At 36.9% G+C, this 23,470-nt stretch overlaps 1 protein-coding gene across 1 annotated transcript in view; it reads right to left on the bottom strand.

The window, feature by feature from the left end:
• Positions 1-23,470, bottom strand: part of SHLD1 (shieldin complex subunit 1) — a 2,230,375-nt gene that overhangs the window by 1,417,214 nt on the left and 789,691 nt on the right. Inside the window, exon 3 of the mRNA XM_044056410.1 lies at positions 20,065-20,145. Coding sequence (XP_043912345.1) covers positions 20,065-20,145 — 81 coding nt within the window. The remainder of the gene's footprint in view (positions 1-20,064; positions 20,146-23,470) is intronic.

Raw genomic sequence — 23,470 nt, 5'->3', positions numbered from 1 at the left:
AATTACTGACCGTTTTTGATAGTTAGGGTGACAGCTTGTAAAATGTAAAAAAGAGTTAGAGTATGTATTTTTCCTATGAACACTGGCCAAATAACTTTTCATCTCATTGTTCTTAGCCAACCAGATGTCAAGGTAGGCTATAGCTTCATTACTATAAGTAGAAGTAAAACATAGAAAATGAGTAGAGGCGTTAAACGAGTCCAGTAACATTTTGCTGATCATGGCGTCACCTATACGTAGGATAAAGATATCATCTAAGTAACGTGTGTAAAACACAATATGGTACATAAGGGTGAGATTTGTGAAAACATGTTCTTTTTCCCAGTGGGCCATTACCAAATTGGCTATACTGGCCCCACAGGGGGCACCCATGGTGACACCAACCTTCTGTAAATAGAAGTTGTCGCCTAGCATGAAATAATTGTTATACAATATTATTTTGAGCAGTTCAATCACAAGAGATATCTCTCTATCGGTAGCTCCATTTTTCTTTAGCACAAAGCTCACCCATTCTATTCCTGTATCTTGAGGTATACAGGTGTACAAATCCTTCACATCTACTGTGAGGAAATTGTAACTGGTGTCAAAATCTAACTTATCCATCTTCTCTAGGAACGACCATGAATCTTTGCAAAATTGGTGTTCAAATAACAAGTATTTTTGCAGAATAGAATCCACAATTTTAGCACAGGAATAGGTGGGAGAACCCCGTCCATCCACTAATGGTCTCATGGGAGGACTCATCAAATCTTTATGAATTTTAGGTATGCCAAACAAATATGGAAACCTAGGATATGTGGTAGTCATGAAATTAAAAAATTCTTGATGCATTCTACCCTCAATGAACATATCCTCTATACTGTTTTTAATAATGGTATAAGCCCTATTGACTTCTAATCTCGAGCTCAATTCATATGAAGGATTATCCAAAAGCTTTAACATGCGTTCGAAATAGTCTGTACTGTCAAAGAATACCGCACCACCACCTTTGTCTGGTTTACAAATGCGGATGTCATGTGATCATTACAACATGGAGTAAGTTATAATATTACATTCTAATATTACATGTTATTATTTATGCTTGTAAGTGGGAGTTTAAATTTTACCCTCACTTTTTTAAGAAGGTGGAGTTGTTGCATCTTAAATGATTGTTGTATCCTAGGATACTTGACTGCTTAATTGATTGTCTTGTTTAATTGGGTAATTGAATATACCTGAATCCACTTTTATAAATTTGGTAAAAGTTTTTAATGGTGTATCTGAAGAAGTCTGCACACTATGCAGAAGAAAAGCGCTTCATTCATTAAATTTTACAACTTTTGGTGCAACTCGTTGGGTTTACTTCTTGGTTTAGCTCAGGTCTTGTTCTGTGGATTTACTTGAGGTCTGTCAGTTGTGTATATTTGGAAGTCAAACAGCACCAGAAATACAAGTCTAGGGACCTGAATTTTGTCTGGGACTTAGAACACGCTGGAGAGACAGATACGTGTCCCAGAGACTGCTTCTCCTATGGAACAGGATTCCCATCCATGTTAAACTGAGTTTGTCAATTACCCACTTTAAGCACAACCTAGACCAGTGGATGGGGAATACGAAATTTACACTGGGCCTGGCACCCATATCCTTTATGGACAGAGGTAGCTTATAGATGCCTGGCCCTCAATGGCCTGTATGGATACAAAACATCATTACTCTTTCGGGAAAGCTTTGTTCGGCTTAGAAAGGCCACCGGGTCATTAGTCTAGTAAAAGTCTATGAATGCTGTGAGTTTGTATCTGGTGATGTCCAACGTTACTTCCTCTCCTGGTACTGTTTCTCCTCTGCCTTTCTAGAGTTCTGCTGCAAGATCTTGTACACTGTTGCATTATTGGCTGAGCAAGTGCAACTGGTAATTCTAGAAAATACTGGATGGACTGTACATCAATTTCAGTCTGTGCTTCAAATGCAGGCTGTACAACTGCCTATTTTGAGGTGGGGAGTTGAAAGCAAGTCCTATTCCCAGATATGATTTATGTATCCTCACAAGCACTTGTCATCTCAGTTTATTATGAAATGTTTTTTGGCCAGCTTTGAGCACTTAAAGTTCGAGACAGCTTATTTATTCCTGGAATTGGAAAAGTAGGATTACATTTCTGGTGATTGCATACACTAGCTCACACTGGGATGAGCAGTAGCAAATGCCACCCTGTATGTCACGTGGGCCAAAACAAGGCTGCAAGGATTCAAGATGACTGCCATCCATTTAAAGGGCAGTTTATTCAGAGAAGTATTATTGTGCTTTAGGAGATGGCGAGATTAAAGAGAAAGAAAGTGTAGCAAACATCAGGGGGTCCCCCCCCCACAGTAAGACCCACAAATCTCTTAAAATTATGCACACCAGGGGATGCAGGGGAGAAAGCAGCCTCCTTGGTTGATGTCAGTAGTCATCTTGGCAATTATTTACTTTAGGATACCTTAATGTAAAAATAATTAAATTGATAAATTGTCCCACCAGCAAACACAAATAAATGATAGCTGATCAGGATGTCAATCAAGTCGGCACTGCCCGCACCTGTACAAACTACATTGGTGTGTCTTAATGTAAAAAAATGACAAATTTCTTTTCCATACAGATCATTTTTGTTCAGGCCATCATTTGATCAAAAGGTTGGGGATAAGCTCTAAAATGCACCTCGGAAAATCTGTAACTCCATGGCTCCAGACCCCCAGATTAATTTGGTTAATACAGGGTAGTCTTGGTTAGACAAGGTGTGTTGAAATTATGTAGGAAAAAGCAAAGTTGAAGAGGAAGACTGAATTTCTTTCCTTAATCATGGTTTTTGTTCAGTTGAAAAGTTTTTAGTAAAACTCTAAAATGCATCTCAGAGCATCTAGAAACCTCATGACTTCTGGGTCCCAGTGGCCCCCAGACCACTGGTGTAACACAGCTATTTCCACTGCAGTTATTACAGTGTAGTCTTGGTTAGTTAGGATGTGCTGAAAGGATGCAGGAAAAGAAAAACTAAACTGAAGACTAAGACAGAATTTCTTTCTTTAATTATGTTTTTTGTTTATGCAATCGCTGGATGAAAAAGGTTGTTTAAAAAAACTAAAATGGTCCCAGAGAAATTAGAAAAGCCTGTGGCTTAATGAGGTTGTTATCCACACAGTTATCAGAGTGCAACTGTGCTTATATAAAATATATTGCATGAATTAATGAATGAACAACTACATGCCCCCCCCCAGAAGGGGGGCATGGAGTCTTTTTTTTTTTTTTTTAAATATTTGAATTTACAGACCAATAACAAATCAAACAATTAATACCAGTATAAACACACAAACTGTATACACAGTCCATAACAAGATTATAAATACAAACCATGAATACTTTTCTAATAAGTTGTGCAATTTTTGCCTGGCTATTAGTTGGAGAGTAAGATTTCTGGTTCTTATTCCTATGGTAGATATTTAATTATTACAAACAGATTTGGCTGTGCATATAAATTCACTAGCAAAAGAAAGAGTGGTCTTGCATTTCATGTTTTTGGCAATGGCTTTCCTTGCAGTAGTTAGAATGGACTGAAGAAAAAGTATTTGATACTGGAATAACCTTTGGGATTGAGGCATTAAATAATATGAGGGGATCTGTAATTATGCAATTATCTGACCATAATGCTTGGCAAAAGTTCCTAAAATCTGTCCAGAAGGAGGACACTAATTTGCATTCAATAACCATGTGAAGCCAGTCAGCAGCTGTCTCACACCTCCAGCATTTTGCATTTTCTGTTTTATTTTCTGTTTTATATATGACAGCAATTTTGTGAGGTGTTAAAAAGATTCTGTGTAGGAATTTTCATGTGAATATTCTCCATTATGGAGAAGATGTAGATTTTCCTGCAGATTTTATCGATAATTTCTTGTTATTCTCTAAAAAATCTTCTTTATTCATTTTTGTTGCATAATTCCAAAATGACTGGCCAGGGAAAACAAATTCATTTCTAATAATCTTATATATGATTGATAAATAAGAAGTACCTTTAATTTGGTTATTATTAATATTAGAGAGTAGATCTAGGCTTTTAGGGATATGTTTTACTTTGTGTGTTTAATGCTAATTTGATTTTATCTTAGATAAAATTAGAAAAATTGCACAGGACACTAAGGATAATCACAAGGCTTTCTTTAGTTATGTTAGGAACCTGGGTGGGAATTCCCAGATATGCTCAGAATTAGTCCAAAATGACAAAAAATACACCAAACCCACAGACATTGCCAACATCCTAGCTGACAGGTTCAGTGCAAACTTCTCCCCCCCTCTCCCCACCAAAAGGGCAAATATTTATCCCAGCAGAGTGCTGCCCCCCTGACATCTCAGATGCTCAGGTAAGAGCTGCCCTCTCCAAAGCAAAAAACACAGCATCAATGGGACCAGACGGTGTCCCGGGCTGCGTCCTACATGAACTCCAAGAAGAGCTAAACCCAAACATAAAACTACTGTTCAATCTCAGCCTTACTACAGGATATGTACCCAAAGAGTGGCGTTCAGCAACAGTGGTCCCTCTCCACAAAGGTGGTGCCTCAACAGATCCTGGAAACTATCGCCCCATAAGCCTGACTAGCTTGGTCTGCAAAGCTATGGAAAGGATCATCATGGACCTCATAAATAAAGATATTGGGGACCTACAGGCACTGGATCCTACCCAGTTCAGCTTTGTTAAGGGCAGATCCTGCCTCTTAAACCTGGTTGATTTCTTTGAAACAGTCACCAAGGCCATTGACGAGGGGAAGGTGGTCCACACAGCCTACCTGGACCTCGCAAAAGCCTTCGATACAATACCCCACTCGGGCATTATAGATAAGCTCACCAGCTTAAATATAAACCCCTATGTCACTAGATGGGTTGCAAACTGGCTCAAGGACAGAACCCACATGGTTAGAATTGCTGGAGCCACGTCAGACTCCAAACCAGTTACAAGTGGCGTCCCCCAAGGCTCAGTCCTGGGACCTCTCTTGTTCGGTATATATTTCTCGGAGGTACAGGCCAACACGGAAGGACTGTGGCTGACCAAGTTCGCAGATGACTGCAAACTGGCCATAATCGACTCTCCAGCCGACACAAGCATCCTCCAAAAGGGCCTCATAGAAACAGACAACTGGTGCCAGAGCCATGGCCTCAAGCTAAACGCCAAAAAGTGTATAGTCATCCCCTTTGGCAAAAACAAAGTGCCCACAAATTACCACATAGGTGGTAATCCATTAAGTACAGAAGAAGTAATTAGGGACCTGGGGACCCAAGTTGATAGCAATCTCTCATTTGACAACCACTTGGCCAAAGTGGTTAGAAAAACATTTTATATAGCCCACCTAATCATGAAGGGATTCACATCTAGATCAGGTGAGGTCATTGTGCCTCTTTACTCATCCCTCATTAGGCCCATAATTGAGTACAATGCCCTTTTGGGATGTACCTTACCAGACACCTGCAGCAACTGGAAAGACCCCAAAAGTACCTCACCAAGAGGATCATAGGGCTCAAACAGATGCCATATGCTGCCCGGTTAAAGAAACTCCAGCTCTACTCAGTGGCATACCGCCTGCTCAGAGGCGATCTGTGCCTGACGTATAAAGCCATGTCCAACCCGGAATTAATGGACATGCTGCACCTCAGAAAATCCAAATCCCATCGAGCTACGCGCTCGAGAGACTTTAACCTCAGCACTGAAATAAATAGGACATGCTGGAGGGACAGATTCATAACCCAGAGGCTTCCTTCACTCTGGAATAAAATCCCAGTCCAGGTTAGGCAGAGTCCCTCATTGACACTCTTCAAGAGGAATCTTGATGAGTGGATGGGAGATCTTAGGTTTATCCCGGGTATCACTTCTGTGTCACTGTTAGACAGAGACACAGTATACTAACCTCGAAAAAGGGAATAGCAAAATTAATTTAAACTGGGTGGCGAAAGCCAAACACACTCTGGCTAGGCTTATAAGTGCCCTAGGGCAGATAGCCTAGTATGAACCTAAGTATGAACCTATAAATTCCTTACATATTTATATATCAAGTCAGCTATTATAACTTAGACTGTATCTAGCTATGAGATAATCTGCTGAGTGTATTTTATTTCTATTCAGAAACTGGAGCCAGTATATAAGCCTACTATCCTTTAAATCAAAAATTGTTCTTGTGTTAAAATATTTATTTATTTATTTATTTCAGTTTGATTACCGGGGAGGTCCACTGGGCTTGGGGGCCCGTTTTCAGTGGAGGCCTGGGGAGAAAAGCTCCACATTAACAACAATTTAATTACAAAAAAGAGTTTAGACACAGATATCATTACAATTTACAGTTTTGTACAAAAATAGACTACAAAACAAATATCAGCTTGTTCAGAGCAAAAAGTATTAACAATTTCAGTTGAGTTCAACGGGAAAAAAGATTGCCATATGTATAAAAAACAAAGAAAAAGGTAAAGAAGAAAAATTAAAACATTAAAAACTTTAACTGTTCAGAAGATAATGCAATTGGTATTTTAGATGAGGGGAGGAAGGTAGGGAGGTTTGCCAGGGTAGCTTAAGCATAAAGAGGAAAAATGCTTTAGTAGCTACTACATTTAGAATTGTAAGTGAGCTTAGAGAAGGATTAGGAAGGTACAGAGGTTAGCCTGGAGAGAAAGGGGAGGATAATTGGACAGGTATTGGTTGAAGGGTACAGTTGCATATCCTATTTAGATAAAGGTGAGAATAAAGTTGGCTTTTGAAGTTGGCTAGGTTGTTGCAGGTTCTTAGAGAGGTGGGAAGGGCATTCCATTTTTTAGCAAGGGTGAAGGATAAGAGAAGTTGGCCTGCTGGGCGCTTTCGTTTTTGTACTGTGATCTGGTTTTGGTGAGAAGATCTGAGGGGAGTATAGGGTTGAAGAATATTTGAAAGTGCAGGACAGTTAGTAGGATGGAAGAGTACTTTATGAGCTGTGGAGAGTTGGAGAAAGTTAAGATGATTTGGGAGTTCAGGCCAATTTAGAGAGTGAAGGGAGGTGCAATGAGAGGAGGATTTGGATTTAGTGACAAATTTAGAGATTTTATTGTAGCATTGTTCCAGTTTGGAGGAAAGGGTAGATGATAGGTTAGTGAGCAGGGGGTACCATATAGCAGAGATGGAAGGAGGAAAGTAGAGGCAAGGGTTAATCTATTGGAAGGGGACAGAAAGTGGATGTTTCTATATAGTAGGCCAAGTTTTATGTGTGTTTTTTGATGTTTAGTTGAATATGAGTATTGAATTTGAGCTGGTCATCTATTGTTACTCCAAGAAGTTTAGTGGAGGTTACTATTTCAATCGAGGAGTTGTTAAGGCTGGTTATTTGGAAAGAGTTTTTATCAAGAGATGAGGATTTGGATGGGGAGAAGAGCAGGATCTTGGTTTTGTTGGCATTTAGGGAGAGGTGGTTTTGGAACACCCAGTTTTCTGTGGTAGAAAATGCTGTTTGGGTTAGAGCTTGAAGCTCTGTTAAATTAGGGGCTTGGCAGATCAGAGTGAAATCATCAGCGTATTGCACGATTGTGGTGCTGGGGATGGCTTTATGAAAGTTGTTAATAAAGATATTGAAAAGTAATGGGCCAAGAATGGAACCTTGGGGTACTCCGGTAGGGGTAGGAAGGAAGGTAGATGTAGCTTGGCCCCACTTCACAGCTCGGGACCTGTTTGAGAGGTATCTGGAGAACCAGCAGAGAGCTTTTTGGCTCAGGTTGAGGTCAGAGAGGTGGTTTAGAAGGAGGGAGTGGGAGATGGTGTCAAAGGCTTTGGATAGGTCTAGTAGAACAGATGACACTAAGTTACCGGAGTCTCGTGCAGAGTTCACAGAATGAAGGAAGGAGAGAAGGACAGTGTTAGTGCTGTGACCAGGCCGGAAGCCGTGCTGGGTTGGGGAGAGTAGTTGGTGCTCAGTAAAGAAAGGCATGAGCTGTAGGTGGATACATTTTTCTAGGATTTTGGATATAGGGGAGAGGATGGCAATGGGACGGAAATTGGAGATGTTACAATTTTTACCTCCTTTGTGAAGTGGAAGAATGAAAGCAGAACGCCAGAGTTTGGGTACATAGGATTCGAGTAGGGACCTATTTATTAGGATGCTGATGGGAAATGCTATGGAGTCAGAAGCTATCTTTAGGAAGGAGGAAGGAATGTTATTAGGGGCATTGGAGCAAGGCTTTAGTTTATAGAGCAGTTTCTTTTTTAGTTACTATTTATCCACTCATAAAATCTATTGGGAATATTAATATTAGTAGAGCTTTAATTAAATAGTTTGAGTACATAAATCTTTTAAATATTAAAAGAACTTGGTTAATGAGGGGAAAGACAGTGTACTTATGTTTATCACTTAATACATAATTTTTATGACCCACGGGAAGACACTGCTATCAAGATTTGTAAAAGGTTCAATTATCGATTTATTTTTATCTGTTATCATGGTTTCATGAAATGATTTCCAGCAGGAAGAGTAAGAAGAGTCTAGCCATGAGTAGTACTTTAATAACAACAGATTTGGTATATAAGTCGATATTGGGGAATCCTATACCACCCTCCTCCCAGCTTAAGGTATGCCAGTGTAAAGAGATTCTTGCTTTTTTGGGGTGCCACAAGAACTTTAGCAGAACAGAATTTATTTTTTATGACAACTTTAGAAGGGGGAGAATTAATGACTGAAAAAAAATAAGAATTTTAGTAGTAATATCACTTTGATTAATGTTAACCTATCCTCGAAAGTGAAGAATAATTTATTCCAGTTCTCTATTAATTTTGTTATTATATCAATTAAAAAAAAATTGGAAAAAATTGGAAGTCCATAACTTCACATACTTTGCAATAACATCTCTATTATATATTTCCTAGCACAGGAACGCTGTGTAGATACTAGGTTGTTGGTTCTTTTTCTTTAAAGCATTAATTGTTAATTAAGCTAATTGGTCTTAATTTGATTTTAGTTTATGCTATTTAAACTTTGTGCGAAAGCGCTTACCGTTACCCACTGTTTTATGGATTAAAGGATTTTCTACTTTATTTCTACTACGTTTACTTGCTTGCTTTATGGACTATTGATTGCACATTTGTTTATTGCTCTACTGCATCGTGGTAGAGATCAGGTTACTGATTCTGCTTTTGATTTTCTACGTTGTGTTTCCTGGTCTCCTTAAGCTTCAGTTGCCTCTTGATTTTTTTGAAACATTTTTATTGTGTGGTAACTGCTCTACACGATGGATGCTCAGGTTGTGGAACTTGACTATAGACCGGAGTCGAGGGACAATGTACATATACCAGATGGACTGCTGCATCGGGTCTCAAACCCTTTATTGGCTCTGGAGCTTGGTGAGTTCTCTAATGACTCTGTATCATTTATACCTGAAGAGAATATCGCTGATTTTAACCTAACTGTTAAAGACTTTAAAGATAAACTGTATTTACTGCAAAGATATGCCTGGCAGAGGCAACACCTTGAGGCTTCTTTACATCATCGCATTGTCCCTAGGGGAATGCGTGTTTTTTGTATGCCATCTTATGGGAGTAATCATCCGGCCCTCCTCAAGAAATGGCAGGACTTAAACATAGAACAAGGATTCAGATATATGTCACTGCTGAATGAATATTTTTTACCACTTGAAACTGAACTGCGTAAAGAAATAGACTGTATGCATAAAAGTCTGTGTGAAAAATTTAAATCTGACTTTGCTAAAAAGAAATTACAGACTATATTTTCACAAGTCAGTTCTTTCAGTGATAAACTGAAACAAATCAAGCTCAAGAAGCTACAGAGAGATTTTAATGACTTCCAAACTGGTCAGATTTTTGTTTGGCCGAGACATAACACTATCCAGACTTATGATCAGCAACAGGCTTCCTCCATAATTTCTGGTGTTGAAGCTACACATTCTAACACTCCTGCTTTAACTAATGAAAACCTTCTTTTGCCTTTTCCGTCTACCACGGAAATAAATGCTTCTAATACAGTTGGAGCTGAACTACCTAATCTAACAGCATCTTCTGCCACACCCCCCCCCGAATCAACTAGCGTTTGCTGATGTACATTGTGCTAACCAACTAGGGGCTAGATCCAAAACCACCCAAGAAGCAGGTCGTTTTTTACCCTACCCGATAAAACAAAGATTCCAAGGGAGAGGACGTTCGCAAAGCAGAGGGCCAAGGAAATGGAAAATATCGGAAGAGAAGTATGGAGTGACAAGAAGACAAAGAATGTGACTGACTTATTTGTCAATTTATCTCATTATGTTATGGATTCATCTGATGCTAGCCTAATTAACAAAGGTCTCAACTTTATTCCAGCCCAATGTAGTAGTTTAACTGATGTATTATGTGATTTACGCGTTTTTTGTAGGAGTGTAGCTTTGAAAATGTTTTTTAAAAATAATTCAGCTGAACAAGGCAGGGACTCACATTGTACTGACCCTATGGCCTTGAAATGTAAGAGTAATTTTTCACCTCCTTTATGTTCGAACCTTGAATGTTTCTTAAAAGCCTGTGAGAGAGATTTTTACTCTTTGTTCTCCACTCATAAGAAAAGGATAGCTTACGTAAATTTAACTACTAATGAGATGGCCTCACTTAAGAAATTTAAACAGCTTTCAGATATAACTTTCAGACCTGCTGACAAAGGAGGTGGGACTATCGTCATGAATAAGGTTGACTACACCTCTTTAATGCTTAATATGTTGTCTGATAGTGAAACTTATAAAATTATTTCTCAAAAGGATATAAATTTTATAGTGTCAAATGTGCATGCCACTCTACATGATTTGCTTATGTGTAGGCAGATATCTCCAGAATTTTACAGCTATTTATTTATAGAATTTCCAACTGTTCCTATCATAAAAGGCTTACCAAAGATTCATAAACAGATCGAACCTTTACCTCTTAGGCCTATTGTTTCAGGTGGCAATTGGGTCACTGCAACAATCTCAACTGCCCTTGAAAAGTTTCTTAGACCAATAGTAGATGTGGTTCCATCCATTTTGAAAGATACCTATCATTTGTTGGATAACCTGATTGATTTGACTCTTGACACTAGGAACAAAGAGTACATGCTTATAACTCTTGATGTAAAAAACCTCTTTACTTCCATCCCCAATGATTTGGGTCTGGAAGCTATAAGAGAGCTGTTGGTCAGGGATACTGGTTTTTCGAATGACAAGATCATTTTGATTTGCCAACTATTAGACCTGGTACTCAACAATAATCTTTTCACTTTTGATGGTCAAACATATTTGCAGACTTGGGGTGTAGCCATGGGCACCCCATGCGCAAACACTTATGCAAACCTGGTAGTTTTAAATTGGGAAAAGGAATTTCTTTTCAGCAACATTGCATTTGAAAAGATTATATTTTACAAGCGGTTTGTAGATGACGTCCTTTTAATTTGGCAAGGCACGCTAGATGAGTTTAAACAGTTCCTGCAGTTTTTAGAAACTACCACTACTTACTTAAAGTTTACAATGGAAGCTTCCAAGGAATGTGTAAACTTTCTGGACGTCTCTCTGACCCTTAATGAACAAGGAAAGGTAGTTTCCTCCATCTTTAGAAAACCAACCTGGACCAACACATTACTCCAATTTAATAGCATGCACCCAAGGCATACATTCCCTGGCATTGTCAAGAGTCAATTCATCAGGTTGACTAGACTATGTCAGGATAGAGAAACTCTGGAGCAAGAAATTAATAAAATGGAGCTCCCTTTTTTTGAATAGAGGTTATGATTCTAAATTAATCAACTCTATTAAAAATGAAATTTTGTATCCTCCAGAGTTAGGTCTACATTTACCTAAGAAACCTAATTTATTCAGAACTAAGACATCAGGAAAGTTGTTTAAGATTCCTTACATCACAAAATACACCAGTGATGTAAAAAGTTTAGAAAAAGTAGTCTGCAGGAATTGGAATATCTTAATGACTGACACTTTAATTTCTAACTTAGTTGGCAGTTACCCTACCTTCTTATATAGAAACTGCCCTAATTTGAAGCAAATACTGTGTAAAGATTATAGTTCAGCCTCTAGAGTAGCCACTTTGAACATAGGCACAGTTCCCTGTGGTAACTGCAACAGGTGTAACCATATTTGTCCTGAGAAAACTTTTTCTCACCCTACTTTGAATTTTATTTTTCGTTTTAATACATCAGCTACTTGCAACTCTAGAAACTTGATTTACTTAGCTACATGTACAAAATGTACTGCTTTTTATATCGGGCTCACAAAAAGAAGACTGGCTGATCGTATCTATAATCATTTATATGAAATCAGGAAAGAATCAGATACCAATGCCTTGGCCCAACATATAATAAATCATAGAGACCATACATTTTATTTAGAGTGTTAGAAATAGTACCCTGAACCTTAGAGGGGGTGATGATTCTAATAATTTAGCCATGACAGAATTAAGATGGATACTGAAATTCAATGCTCATAACTTTCCTGGCCTAAATACGTTTGTATCCATTAAACCTATCTTGAATGCTAGGAAACGTTAATGTAAATATTACTTGTACACATCCTTAATGTATAGAAAATTTCTGTTTATTCTTAAAAAATATATGTTTTTTATAAACTTAATTAACTATAAATTTAAAAAATATATATATATCCCCCTTCTTTTAGGCTACACTATGCTTTTCTAATTAGAAATATGGTCTATTTAGTTCATTATCAGCAGTGACATATATTGTTCTAGTCCTAGACTTTCAGTTTGGTTATTTCGTAATGGTAAACATAATCACTGTGCACAGCAAGCAGTTTAACTAATATCTTGTTTTTTAATTTATAGTTTCTACATATAAAATTTATTGTTATTATATATATTATTTATTATATATTTTTTATATACACTTTTTATATACATTTAATAAGATTTAGATGTCTTTCATAAAAGCTGACAGTTTCTTTCACCTTATTAAGTCAAATTGTATGGTTAGTTTACAACTATAAGCTTTATTTAGAATAAGCTGTCCTTGAGTCAATAAAAACTTCACTATTATCTAATCCGGTTAAATATATATATTTTTTCTCCCTGGTACATTAGCGATGCTAAACGAATATAAAATACCTTAAACACTTTAGACAACTTGTGTTTAGATGAACGTTATGTGATAGTTATTTTTTGTTGTTTTAAACATTGTTCTGTTCAACTTCCATTAGAGAAGTTGGTAGGATGCTTTGAAGTTTTATGTGGCGGTAGTCAGAACTGCAGCCTTTGTTTGCACTATTTTTGTGCGCATCTGAAGCCTGTTAGTTTACAATTATATATGGTTGCCGTTAGCAACCAAACTGACTTCAAACAATGTTACTGTTGGATTTATCTTGATCCTGAAATGCTGCTTTCTTTTTAAAGTGTATTTTATTGTGACTAAAATCGAAGCTACTGGCTTCTCAATCTCTTTTACTTGTGTAGATATATATCTTTACTTTATTTTATTTGTTGCAGAATCGTTCTTTTTGTTTGCTGAACTTTTATATCTAAGCTATTATAGCTGTGATTTCTTAATTTTAGGCTTCCAAATTTGATGATACAGTTTTAATATTCACTTTGAAAGGTTAAAAAAATTTCTTAGAAATGCATTAGTTGATTTTTCTCAGTGATTTTCCCAGTGCCTGTGTCATGAAGGACAATTTCTTAAATGATGGTATTTTTCTGCATTTCTTATTTGTTTGTATATTTTGTAGGAATTTGAAATTGTCTTAGTACACCCTTGTATGATGAAATTGGAAGTCCATAACTTCACATACTTTGCAATAACATCTCTATTATATATTTCCTAGCACAGGAACGCTGTGTAGATACTAGGTTGTTGGTTCTTTTTCTTTAAAGCATTAATTGTTAATTAAGCTAATTGGTCTTAATTTGATTTTAGTTTATGCTATTTAAACTTTGTGTGTGGGGCTATTCATTGTCTGAGGAAGCGTGGTTGCACCCACGCGAAAGCGCTTACCGTTACCTACTGTTTTATGGATTAAAGGATTTTCTACTTTATTTCTACTACGTTTACTTGCTTGCTTTATGGACTATTGATTGAACATTTGTTTATTGCTCTACTGCATCGTGGTAGAGATCAGGTTACTGATTCTGCTTATTATATCAATTAGGTATTGGTAATTAACTGAGATTGATTTTTTTATAATTGGTCTCAGTGATAATTCCTAAGTATTTCATTTGTGAATTACCCCAGTTAATGTTTTTAAAAGAGGCTAACTTAGGGGCTATCTCTTTATTTATCAGCAGAGTTTTGGTTTTATTATGATTAAATTTCAACCCTGAGATGTTTTCAAAAAAGTTCATGGAGCTAATTAAGTGATCCAGTGATAGTTCAATATTTCTACAAATGATCAGGATGTCATCAGCAAATAACTTAATTTTGGATTAGAGTATATCATTTATTTTGTAACCTTTGATGTTTATGTTAGATCTTATGAAGCTGGTGAAAGGTTCTATAACAAGTGCAAATAGTAGAGGGATAAGGGGCACCCCTCTTTACTGCCTTTTGGGACATCAAAGGGACTAGATATGAATATGCCTATCTTAAAAAAAGATAGAGAATTAACATAAAGCTTTTTAATTACTTCTATAAAATCAGTGGAAAAGTTATATTCATTTAGTATCCTGAACAGAAATGACCATGCGGTGGTGGTGCTGCGGTAGTGTTGTCGCCTCACAGTAAGACGCTGTCCAGTTCGATTCTCAGCTAGAGCGTCTTCTGCGTGGAGACATGCATGAAAGGGCGTACCTTCGTTGAAGGTTGTGCATCAGGCCTGGCAAGCCGATATGTAAAAATCAACTGCCAATCATTAGTGGACTGGAGTTCCGCTGTGGCGACCCCTAACTGGGAAAAGCCAAAAGACACATCCTAAACAGAAATGACCAGTTAACTGAATCAAAAAGCTTTATCCATATCCAAACTTATTATAGATAAGAACTGTGTCAATCAAGTATACAAGCCTTATTATGTTATCTTGAACTTTTCTATTGAGAAAAAATCCTGTCTAATCTTCATTTATTAAGCCTGTAAGTATTGGATTTAATCTTTTGACCAAGATAGACAAGAAGATCTTATAATCTATATTCAAAATAAATAGATTGATAGGATGAACAAGAAGTGGGGTCTTTATTTGATTTTAAAATGAGAGTAATACGGGAGTGTTTCCAAGAAAGGGGAATATTAGAGGTACTCTTAACATCTTCAAAAGTTTTTATAATATTATCAGGCAAATGTTTATATAGTTATGGAATAATCCCATCCAAACCTGGTGCTTTATTGGCCTTTAGATTTTTAATTTCTTCTTTTAATTCTCTTAATGAGAAAGGCTTGTCTATCTTACATTTCTGCTCTTTTGATAATTTAATTTGTATACTTTCTTTTAAAAATTTGTCTAAGATGTTACTTGGAGATACTGCAAACAAAAATCTTTGAGTCCATTCCCTTCCATAAGACAGGGCTTCAGGATGATTTAGTATTTTAGGGATCCAAGATAATAGAAAATTTACCATGTTGTCACCTTCCAGTTGTTCAGGGGCCCCATAAATCCTTACGTTGTTTCTTCTTGCTCTGTTCTCCAGGTCATCAATTTTTTTCTCCAAGAGTTTATTATTCTGTTTTAGAATAAAGTCAGTATTGTGTTCTCCTTCTGATAACCTGCTGTCTATGTCTGTCACAGAATCTTCTATAGCTGCAATTTGGGCTTTCTGTTGTTTAATGAAATCTTTGATTAATTCAATATGTTTTTGGAGTTTTCTTTTATTCTGTCAAATGTGGAATCTAGTTTATCAATTTTTAAGGCTAGATCTTGAATGTTGGACAGAATTAACTTCAGCTCCTTCTTCAGTGAGTTTTCTTATATGCAGCCTTAAAGTGATTCATCTTCTTTCAGTAAAGTTTTCCTCTTGAAATTTTGACAGGAAACTAAACAAAATATTATTATTTTTTCACCAAAATAATCTACAAAGCTTCCGGATTAGTAATTCAGCACTTTTAAAGGATTTATGACGAAAATAACAAATTAATCATGTCAGAAATGAATGAATGAATGAAGCCGAGCAAAATTCCTTTGCTGCTACCTGTTTGCCATCTTCGAGACATGGATCCTTTCTTGCAATACACCAGTTTACCTAAGGTTGGCCTTGTCTGCATGGTGCATGCCCATGCAAAACAGAGTGCTACTGTGGATTTCTATAACTCTTCATGGTTTTGGAGTTTGTGTTTTATTACATATATATATTCTGCATCTTATGGGCATACACATATATGTATACATAGCTAATGATGCACATGTAACTGCATCTGTTTTACCATGTTGTCAGGTTATTTACACTCTAGTTTGTGACGGGTACCTGACAAATCTTTGAACGCTCAAAATTTCAAATGTTACATGGTCGAGACCAAACATTTTAAATTTTGAGTGTTCAAAGATAGACTTTCAATGGCACCGTACGGTGCAGATAGGGAGAATTTCCCTTTTCTGCACTGAAGCGTGGTCTCAGAGTTGGTATATTTAAGTAGGGGGGTGTTGGGGGTGCAGGGGGTCTTGCCCCCCTGCCTACGCTGTTAAAGTGTTTTTTTTCTTTTTTTACTTTTTTTATTTTATGTTCGAACATCCAAATGTCGAACCCTCGACCATGTAATGTTCGACATTTTGGATGTTCAAACATTTAACATTGACCCATTTGTGACATAGCACTGTGCTTTTTTGTTTCATGTGTGGGCCTATACTAGTTTTAGTTGCTCAAACTACACTTTTCTGCACACTGTACATACTAATTAGTTTTATTTGCTCAGTTAATAGCATGTTGCCAATAAGATAATGCACTAACTTCATTCACTGGATTATACTATGCTGTTTTCAGTACTGCAAACTATTCATATTCTGTATCGTTCCTCTGCCAGTGCTGTAGGCTAACTGCCCTTCTCATGCTCTCTTTTTCTATCCTGCACAATAAAATAATTTTCATACTTACATCCACTGGCACAATTAGACAATGAAAATAAAACATCACATTACAGTCTTTGGCTTAAGTATAACACTGTCACCAATATATTATTATTTCATGTTTTCTTTCGATTTAGTTGCTTTTCTAATTGTATTATTTATGCCCACTACTCACCTAGTTGTGTCATGATGGATTTCCATATTAGGCTGTTTTTCTGGGACCTTTACCATAGAATTAGCCTTATGTTATTACGCTGTTTTAACCCTGAAGAATAATGAGAAGGACAGGGAACAAGCACATGAATAACTGTGATTATTATATCGCATACTGGAGTGAAAATACTTATGAAGGGTGCAGGTGCATAAGATCTACTGATATCTAAAGATGCTATTCAGCATTGTTGAAACAACTTTAATCTGGAATTGCCAATTCAAAATCAAATTAACAGTATGGATGCATACAAATTGCTTGAAACATATATTTCAAATACCATAACCCTGAAACACTACCAAATTCCCTAAGAGATCACTGCCCAATAAAAATACTCAGATACACATCCTATCAAGCTAAACCTTAAAAGTTTATCAAACACCGAAAACTAGCAAACTTTAATCCTGAAACTCTCAAATCTTTATTATCAAAAGTGAACTGGAATCCCTTAAAACTACTCCCCTTGTATGAAGCTGTCCACTTTTTTAACTCCACTTTCCTTAGTATTTTAAATTCTCTGGCACCCCTTAGAACAGTCCGCTTAAAGTCTAACATATCCCCATGGCTGTCCGTAAACACTCGTGCACTACTAAAAAAAAGACAACAGCATGGAAAATTTGGACTAAAACTAAACATCAACCAGACCTCCAGAAATATAAAGAACTTAGAAATCTTGCCAAAAGTCACATAAATAAAGATAAGAAAATCTTCTATAATAATCCATTTTCTACCTTTAAATCCAACTCTAAAAAGTTCTGGCACTCTGTAAATAAAATACTACACCCAGGTGCACTAGTCTCCCCTAACCCTCAACCTGACAAAACACATGAGGAAACTGCCTCCATATTCAACAACTACTTTATAGACTCAATATCCAAATTACTAAATCAAGACACAAACCATCCCACCAACAATAACAGACCTAATAGCTCAAATTCTTCCATTAATAGTAACCCTACCACTACCTTCTCCCTCACACCTGTCTCCACTAACTATACTGACCATCATGTGTCTACATTGGTGAGGAAATCATTCTATGTTGAGCAACTTATAAACAAAGGTATGGCATCTAAGTCCAAGGAAGTCATTGTCCCATTGTATTCGGCATTCATCAGACCTATCATTGAGTACAATGCTCTCTTTGGTATGTACCTAACCAGGCATATCCAACAATCAGAACATCCACAGAGGTTCCTCACTAAAAGAATACAGGGCGTAAATAAAATGTACTATGCAGACCGCCTCAAGGCTCTATCCTTGTAATCTGTCTCCTACAGGCTTTTTAGGGGAGATCTATGTCTGGCATACATGGGATTGTCAGACTCCACTCTGATGGACCTCATGCATATCCACAAAACAAACAGCACCAGAATTATCCATTCTAAAGACTTAAACCTTGCCTGTGACATAAGTGGGCCCTGCTGGAGAAATAGGTATGTGTCCCAGAGACTACCCCGTCTATGGAACAGGCTCCCCATCCATCTGAAGCAGAGTTTCTCCCTAACCCAATTCAAGTGCAACTTGGACAATTGGATGGGAAACCAGAAATTCATCCCTAGTTTGGCACCTATGTCTCTAACGGAAGCAGGTAACCTGTAAATGGTTCATCTCCCAGGCCCATGCTTACACTTATCAAGGGTATCAGAACTTGTCAGAGATTTGGGATGCATGGCTAGGCTAAAAAAGGCCCTTGTGGTCATTAGCCTAGTAAACACCTATGAACCTATGACATTCACCTACCTTGACAGTATGTGTCCTGTCAGTGAGACAATTCATTTTATCAACAACCTTATTATTATGGCCTGAAGTACTTATTCTAGTGAAGTCCCTTCTATTCTAGAAGTGATACAGTAGATACCACAGATGCCACATCGTTCTCTTACAACAGAATCATACAATAATTTTCATTTTTTATAAATAATTTAACTTATTTTACCAGTAATTAATTATACCATTGGTTGCAATAAAACAAGGTTTCCTAAGTGTTCCTTTAGTATTTTCACTCTTAAATACAACAACAATTCCTAATTTAAAAATGCCTTTGTTTAAAAACTATTTCAGTACTGACATGCCAAATTCATTGTTGCTCTCATGTAGGCCCCATCTGTCCATTTCTATATATCCTTATCTCAAAAATCAATTACTGAGTTTAGTGAGGGTCTCCAGTTTCTTGGTAGTATAACATCTGTCTCCTTGCTGCCTTGAATAGGATAAAGTAGGTAGCAAAAATGGCCAGATGAATGTTCTTTCATATTCACATACACATACAAATACAAACACACACACACAATTTTTAAAGTAAAAGAAATATACAAAGATACCATCTGCCACCCCACAATGTTAGTGAAATGGAAACAGTGGGCCACTGCAGATAAAAAACAGAAAGCTGACATATCCTTAGCTGCCAAGGCCTTCCTGTGTCTAATTATGGTGGCTGCCAAAAAAGCTATTACTAGAAAATGGAAGTCAAAATCTAAACCAACTATATTAGAAGTAGTGAATATAGTAACAGATATAAAAAAACTGGAAATGAGATCTTTAGAAAAGGGTAGGAGGAAACTACATAGGAAAAAAAATGGGAATTGTGGGAACAATGCATTCAGGGGAGGAATGAGGTTTAAAAGAAGGCAGGACTTAAATGAGCTATGCAATGTTTGATTGAAAATGATTGGGTAGATTATAAGTAATGTATAATGTTTGCAGCTGGGAGTGTGTCAGTATGGTTTGTGATGTAAAATGCTTGCAACTAGGATTGTGTCATTGTGGTTTGTTTTCATTTATACAAATGTATGACTGCTTATATAATAAGTGATGGTTTAATAAAGATGTTTCTTGTTTAAAAAAGGGACAAGAAAAAGAAAAACAGAAAGCTGAACATCAAAAAGCTCTTCCTCAAACAAACCTTTGAATGAATCTGCACCATCTGGGACATGCAATGTTTCTTGAGTGATGCTTTCATTTCTGCTGTTAAAATCACTGGCCACTGAAAAAGAAAAAATATATCAGATGAACTCAAGTTTCCACTGTCCATTTCTGCAAAATATCTGATGGCTTCTATTACTAGATGCTGGAATATAAACTGTACTCGTTACCTGTTGCTTAGTAATATTGTTCTAACTAAATTACCATCACTAACACATGTTAACAAATTAGCCTATATCTTTCAGATATGGTGGTAAACTTAAAACATACAATATATCGTATCACCTGCTGCAACATCAGACATATACAACATAATATATCCTGTTTTTAAGAATATTACAAATTCAGTAAGGAGTGCAGGTTGATGGAGTTTATACTGTTAAAAAATGACTTACTTGTTCCTCAATACATAAACCAAATTGTTTTCCTTTGGAAAAAAAGTTTAATTATGGCTGAGATAATTTAGCTATTTTCTTAACAGTAAGATTTTTGTTAGTTTTATGTGCTTTTTTCCTGCTGCCTGTCAGACACCAGTCCCCCCCGCCAGCACTACCAAGCTATGAATCTCAGCACATTCTTTTTTATCATCAGGCAACCTGGGCACCAAATTGAGAAATAGCCAGTCAGAAGTAGGTGTCACCTAGGCAGGTATTAAAGCTATTTGTCAGTGCCAACCTCAGTCCATCAGCAATCTCCTGCACCTAAATACCTACATTGGGCAAAACTAAATGTTCTTCCATCTGAGTGACATCCCATATTATCATGAACTCACCCCTGTAGCCATAACGCCTATCACATGGCTCACCTCCCTCACCTATATCATACCACCATGCCATTGCCACTCATGCAGACAACTCATAAGGCTACTTCACTAATATCGACGACGGAGCACTTTATCTATTAAACCCTAACCCACCAAACAACAAGATAGCTTATTCTGAAATGACATTTAACTTTGGTGGTTAAGTATTCCAGTAGGCTGTATTTCCTCTGGTGCCACAGTGCAAATCTTTCAATTTTGTTGTAAAAATATGAAAACCTATGCAAATCAGAGTGATATAACAGGGTTTTCCGAAGTTAACATGGGAATCCGGGTAGACCAAGCTACAAATACACTAGATAACGGAGTTCTTTAGGTGATGTAGGAGCTTCAATTTAGCCAGTAAATTCTCAAGACAGAAACCCTAATAATGTAAAAGTGTATACATGCTCAATAACAGCACCATCTTTGGAAATAATTTCAAACAGTACATAAACATTTCTAAGGTATTTGATGCAAAAAAAAAAAAAACATGAACTTGATTTCAGAGATGGGCTTCATGAATCAGAGATCCATAGACCCAGTGAGTGAAAGGACTTGTACTGATTTAATCTTTGTTAACTGTGTAAGTGGAATTATTCATGGACCCTCTGCACCCAAAGCCGAAGATAAAAGGTAACATTAACTTACATATAATAAACATAACAAAAATGGCATATACTGAAATAAAATGATATCATGAAAGGGATGCAATTAAAAAAGAATAACTCAAGGCAGTAATCACTTAATGTACCTAGACTGATAATGACTGCAGCAGTCCACTGAACTGAATATATCTGCTAAAATCACAATGATGCAATCCAGTAATAACTGGAGCTAGGCAGCAAACTGAAAACACATGCATCTGTAGACTTCCTTGAGGTTTTCAGTAACCTTTCCCCTGGATGATGTGTATTCATTCCTAATCTTCAGTTCCTAAGGTAAGCTGTTCAATTATGCTGGTTTAGTTCAAGAGAGACTCATTTTCATGAAACAGAAGCTGAAAGCTGGCTTTCGCAAAGTCCCTACAGCAATGTTGGTGGATCTCAACAAACTTACATAAGCTTTACCAATGGTTCATAAACCATTAACTACATCTCAACCCCTCGACCACCAAAACTATGATTTTCAGAACTCCAAGGGAAATTATCGGTCATCTAACTCTTTATCTTACACAACCATTCTACAAAAACAATCTCCACCTCCCAATACCTAGGATTATGGCTTGATCAGTCACTAAATTTCCATTTTGACATAGTGACAGTCAAAATAAACTCTCTCCTCTTTTGGGCTAAAAAGATCCTCCCCTTTTCTATCTCAACCAGCCAGAGCTGCCATCAGCGAAGGAGTGCTTTCTCACACTGAATATGAAGTCCTATTTTTACTGCACACCCAGACTATCTCTAACAGCATCTGTAGTTTCATTATAAACTCGCCTCTCTGACAGCATCACTGTATCAACCTAGAAAAAACAACAAATGGTAAACATAAAACAAAGATCTAATGTACTATTAAGATGCTAACTTTACAAACTACTCCAACTCCAGGCATTTACTCCCCTTGTAACTAGACTTGAGGAAAAAAAACTCCTTACACAACCTGAGATGCAACTCACAAGCCACACCAACTCTCATTACCCCAAGGAATAAACTTCACAGTACTGCACATGCATTCCCCTCTCAGGCAACATCTCTTTGGCAATCTCTCCCCACTGACCTAAAATAAATCCAACACTTAATTCAACTTCAGAATGCAACTCAAGAAGTACTTCTTTATCCAAGCCAAATGCTCCCACTTCAACACAGGACTTATCCCATAACACATCATCTGCGCCTCATTTCCAGGTCTCTTATCCTCTCTCAGATTTACTGAAGGTTGACTCAGTTTAAAAACTAATGTATATATTCCACCTTACACTCTGCTTATTTGTTATTGCTTACAGATCTGTATTTTTTGTTTGCGAAATGTTTTGTATTTCACCCGAGCTGATCCTGAAATTAGTCAGTACTGATCAGTGCACTACCACGGTAAATAAATAAATATATATATCCCTACTCCTACAAGCTGATCAATGGAAATGTCAGCATGCTTCAAGTCGACACACAAGTTCAACAAAAATGTTGACACATTTGAGCACATAGGATGCTATATGCTACTAGTTGTCATCCTGGTCATACTTTGAAATCCATACCTTTTGGTGAAATATTAAGAATAAAGAGGTTATGTAGTAGTATTATTGAAGCATGAGAAGAAGCTAAACGTATGATACCTAGCTTCATTGAAAGAGGTTATAATCTAGATGAAGTAAAAGATTAGTTATGTTAAAATTTATAAGGATTCAAATGTGGGAACATCTAGGAAAATTACAACAAAAAGAGAGCTTAAAATAGGAAAAGAGAAAGCAAGTTCTCATATATTTTTTGTTACGAAATATACAGTTTTTTTCAGATAAATTGAACGGGATAGTAAAAAGTTACTGGAAACGGATTAAAAGAGAGGTGCCCTCACTGTTTGGTATGGAACTTAGTGTTTCGTACCAAAGGGGACGTAGTCTCAAAAACATTCTGGTAAAAGGGAGATATAGAAG

Source organism: Protopterus annectens, chromosome 1.part2 (assembly GCF_019279795.1).
Source record: "Protopterus annectens isolate FY-2018-M chromosome 1.part2, PAN1.0, whole genome shotgun sequence".
NCBI lineage: Eukaryota > Metazoa > Chordata > Ceratodontiformes > Protopteridae > Protopterus > Protopterus annectens.
This window is presented reverse-complemented; position numbering and strand designations above follow the sequence as displayed.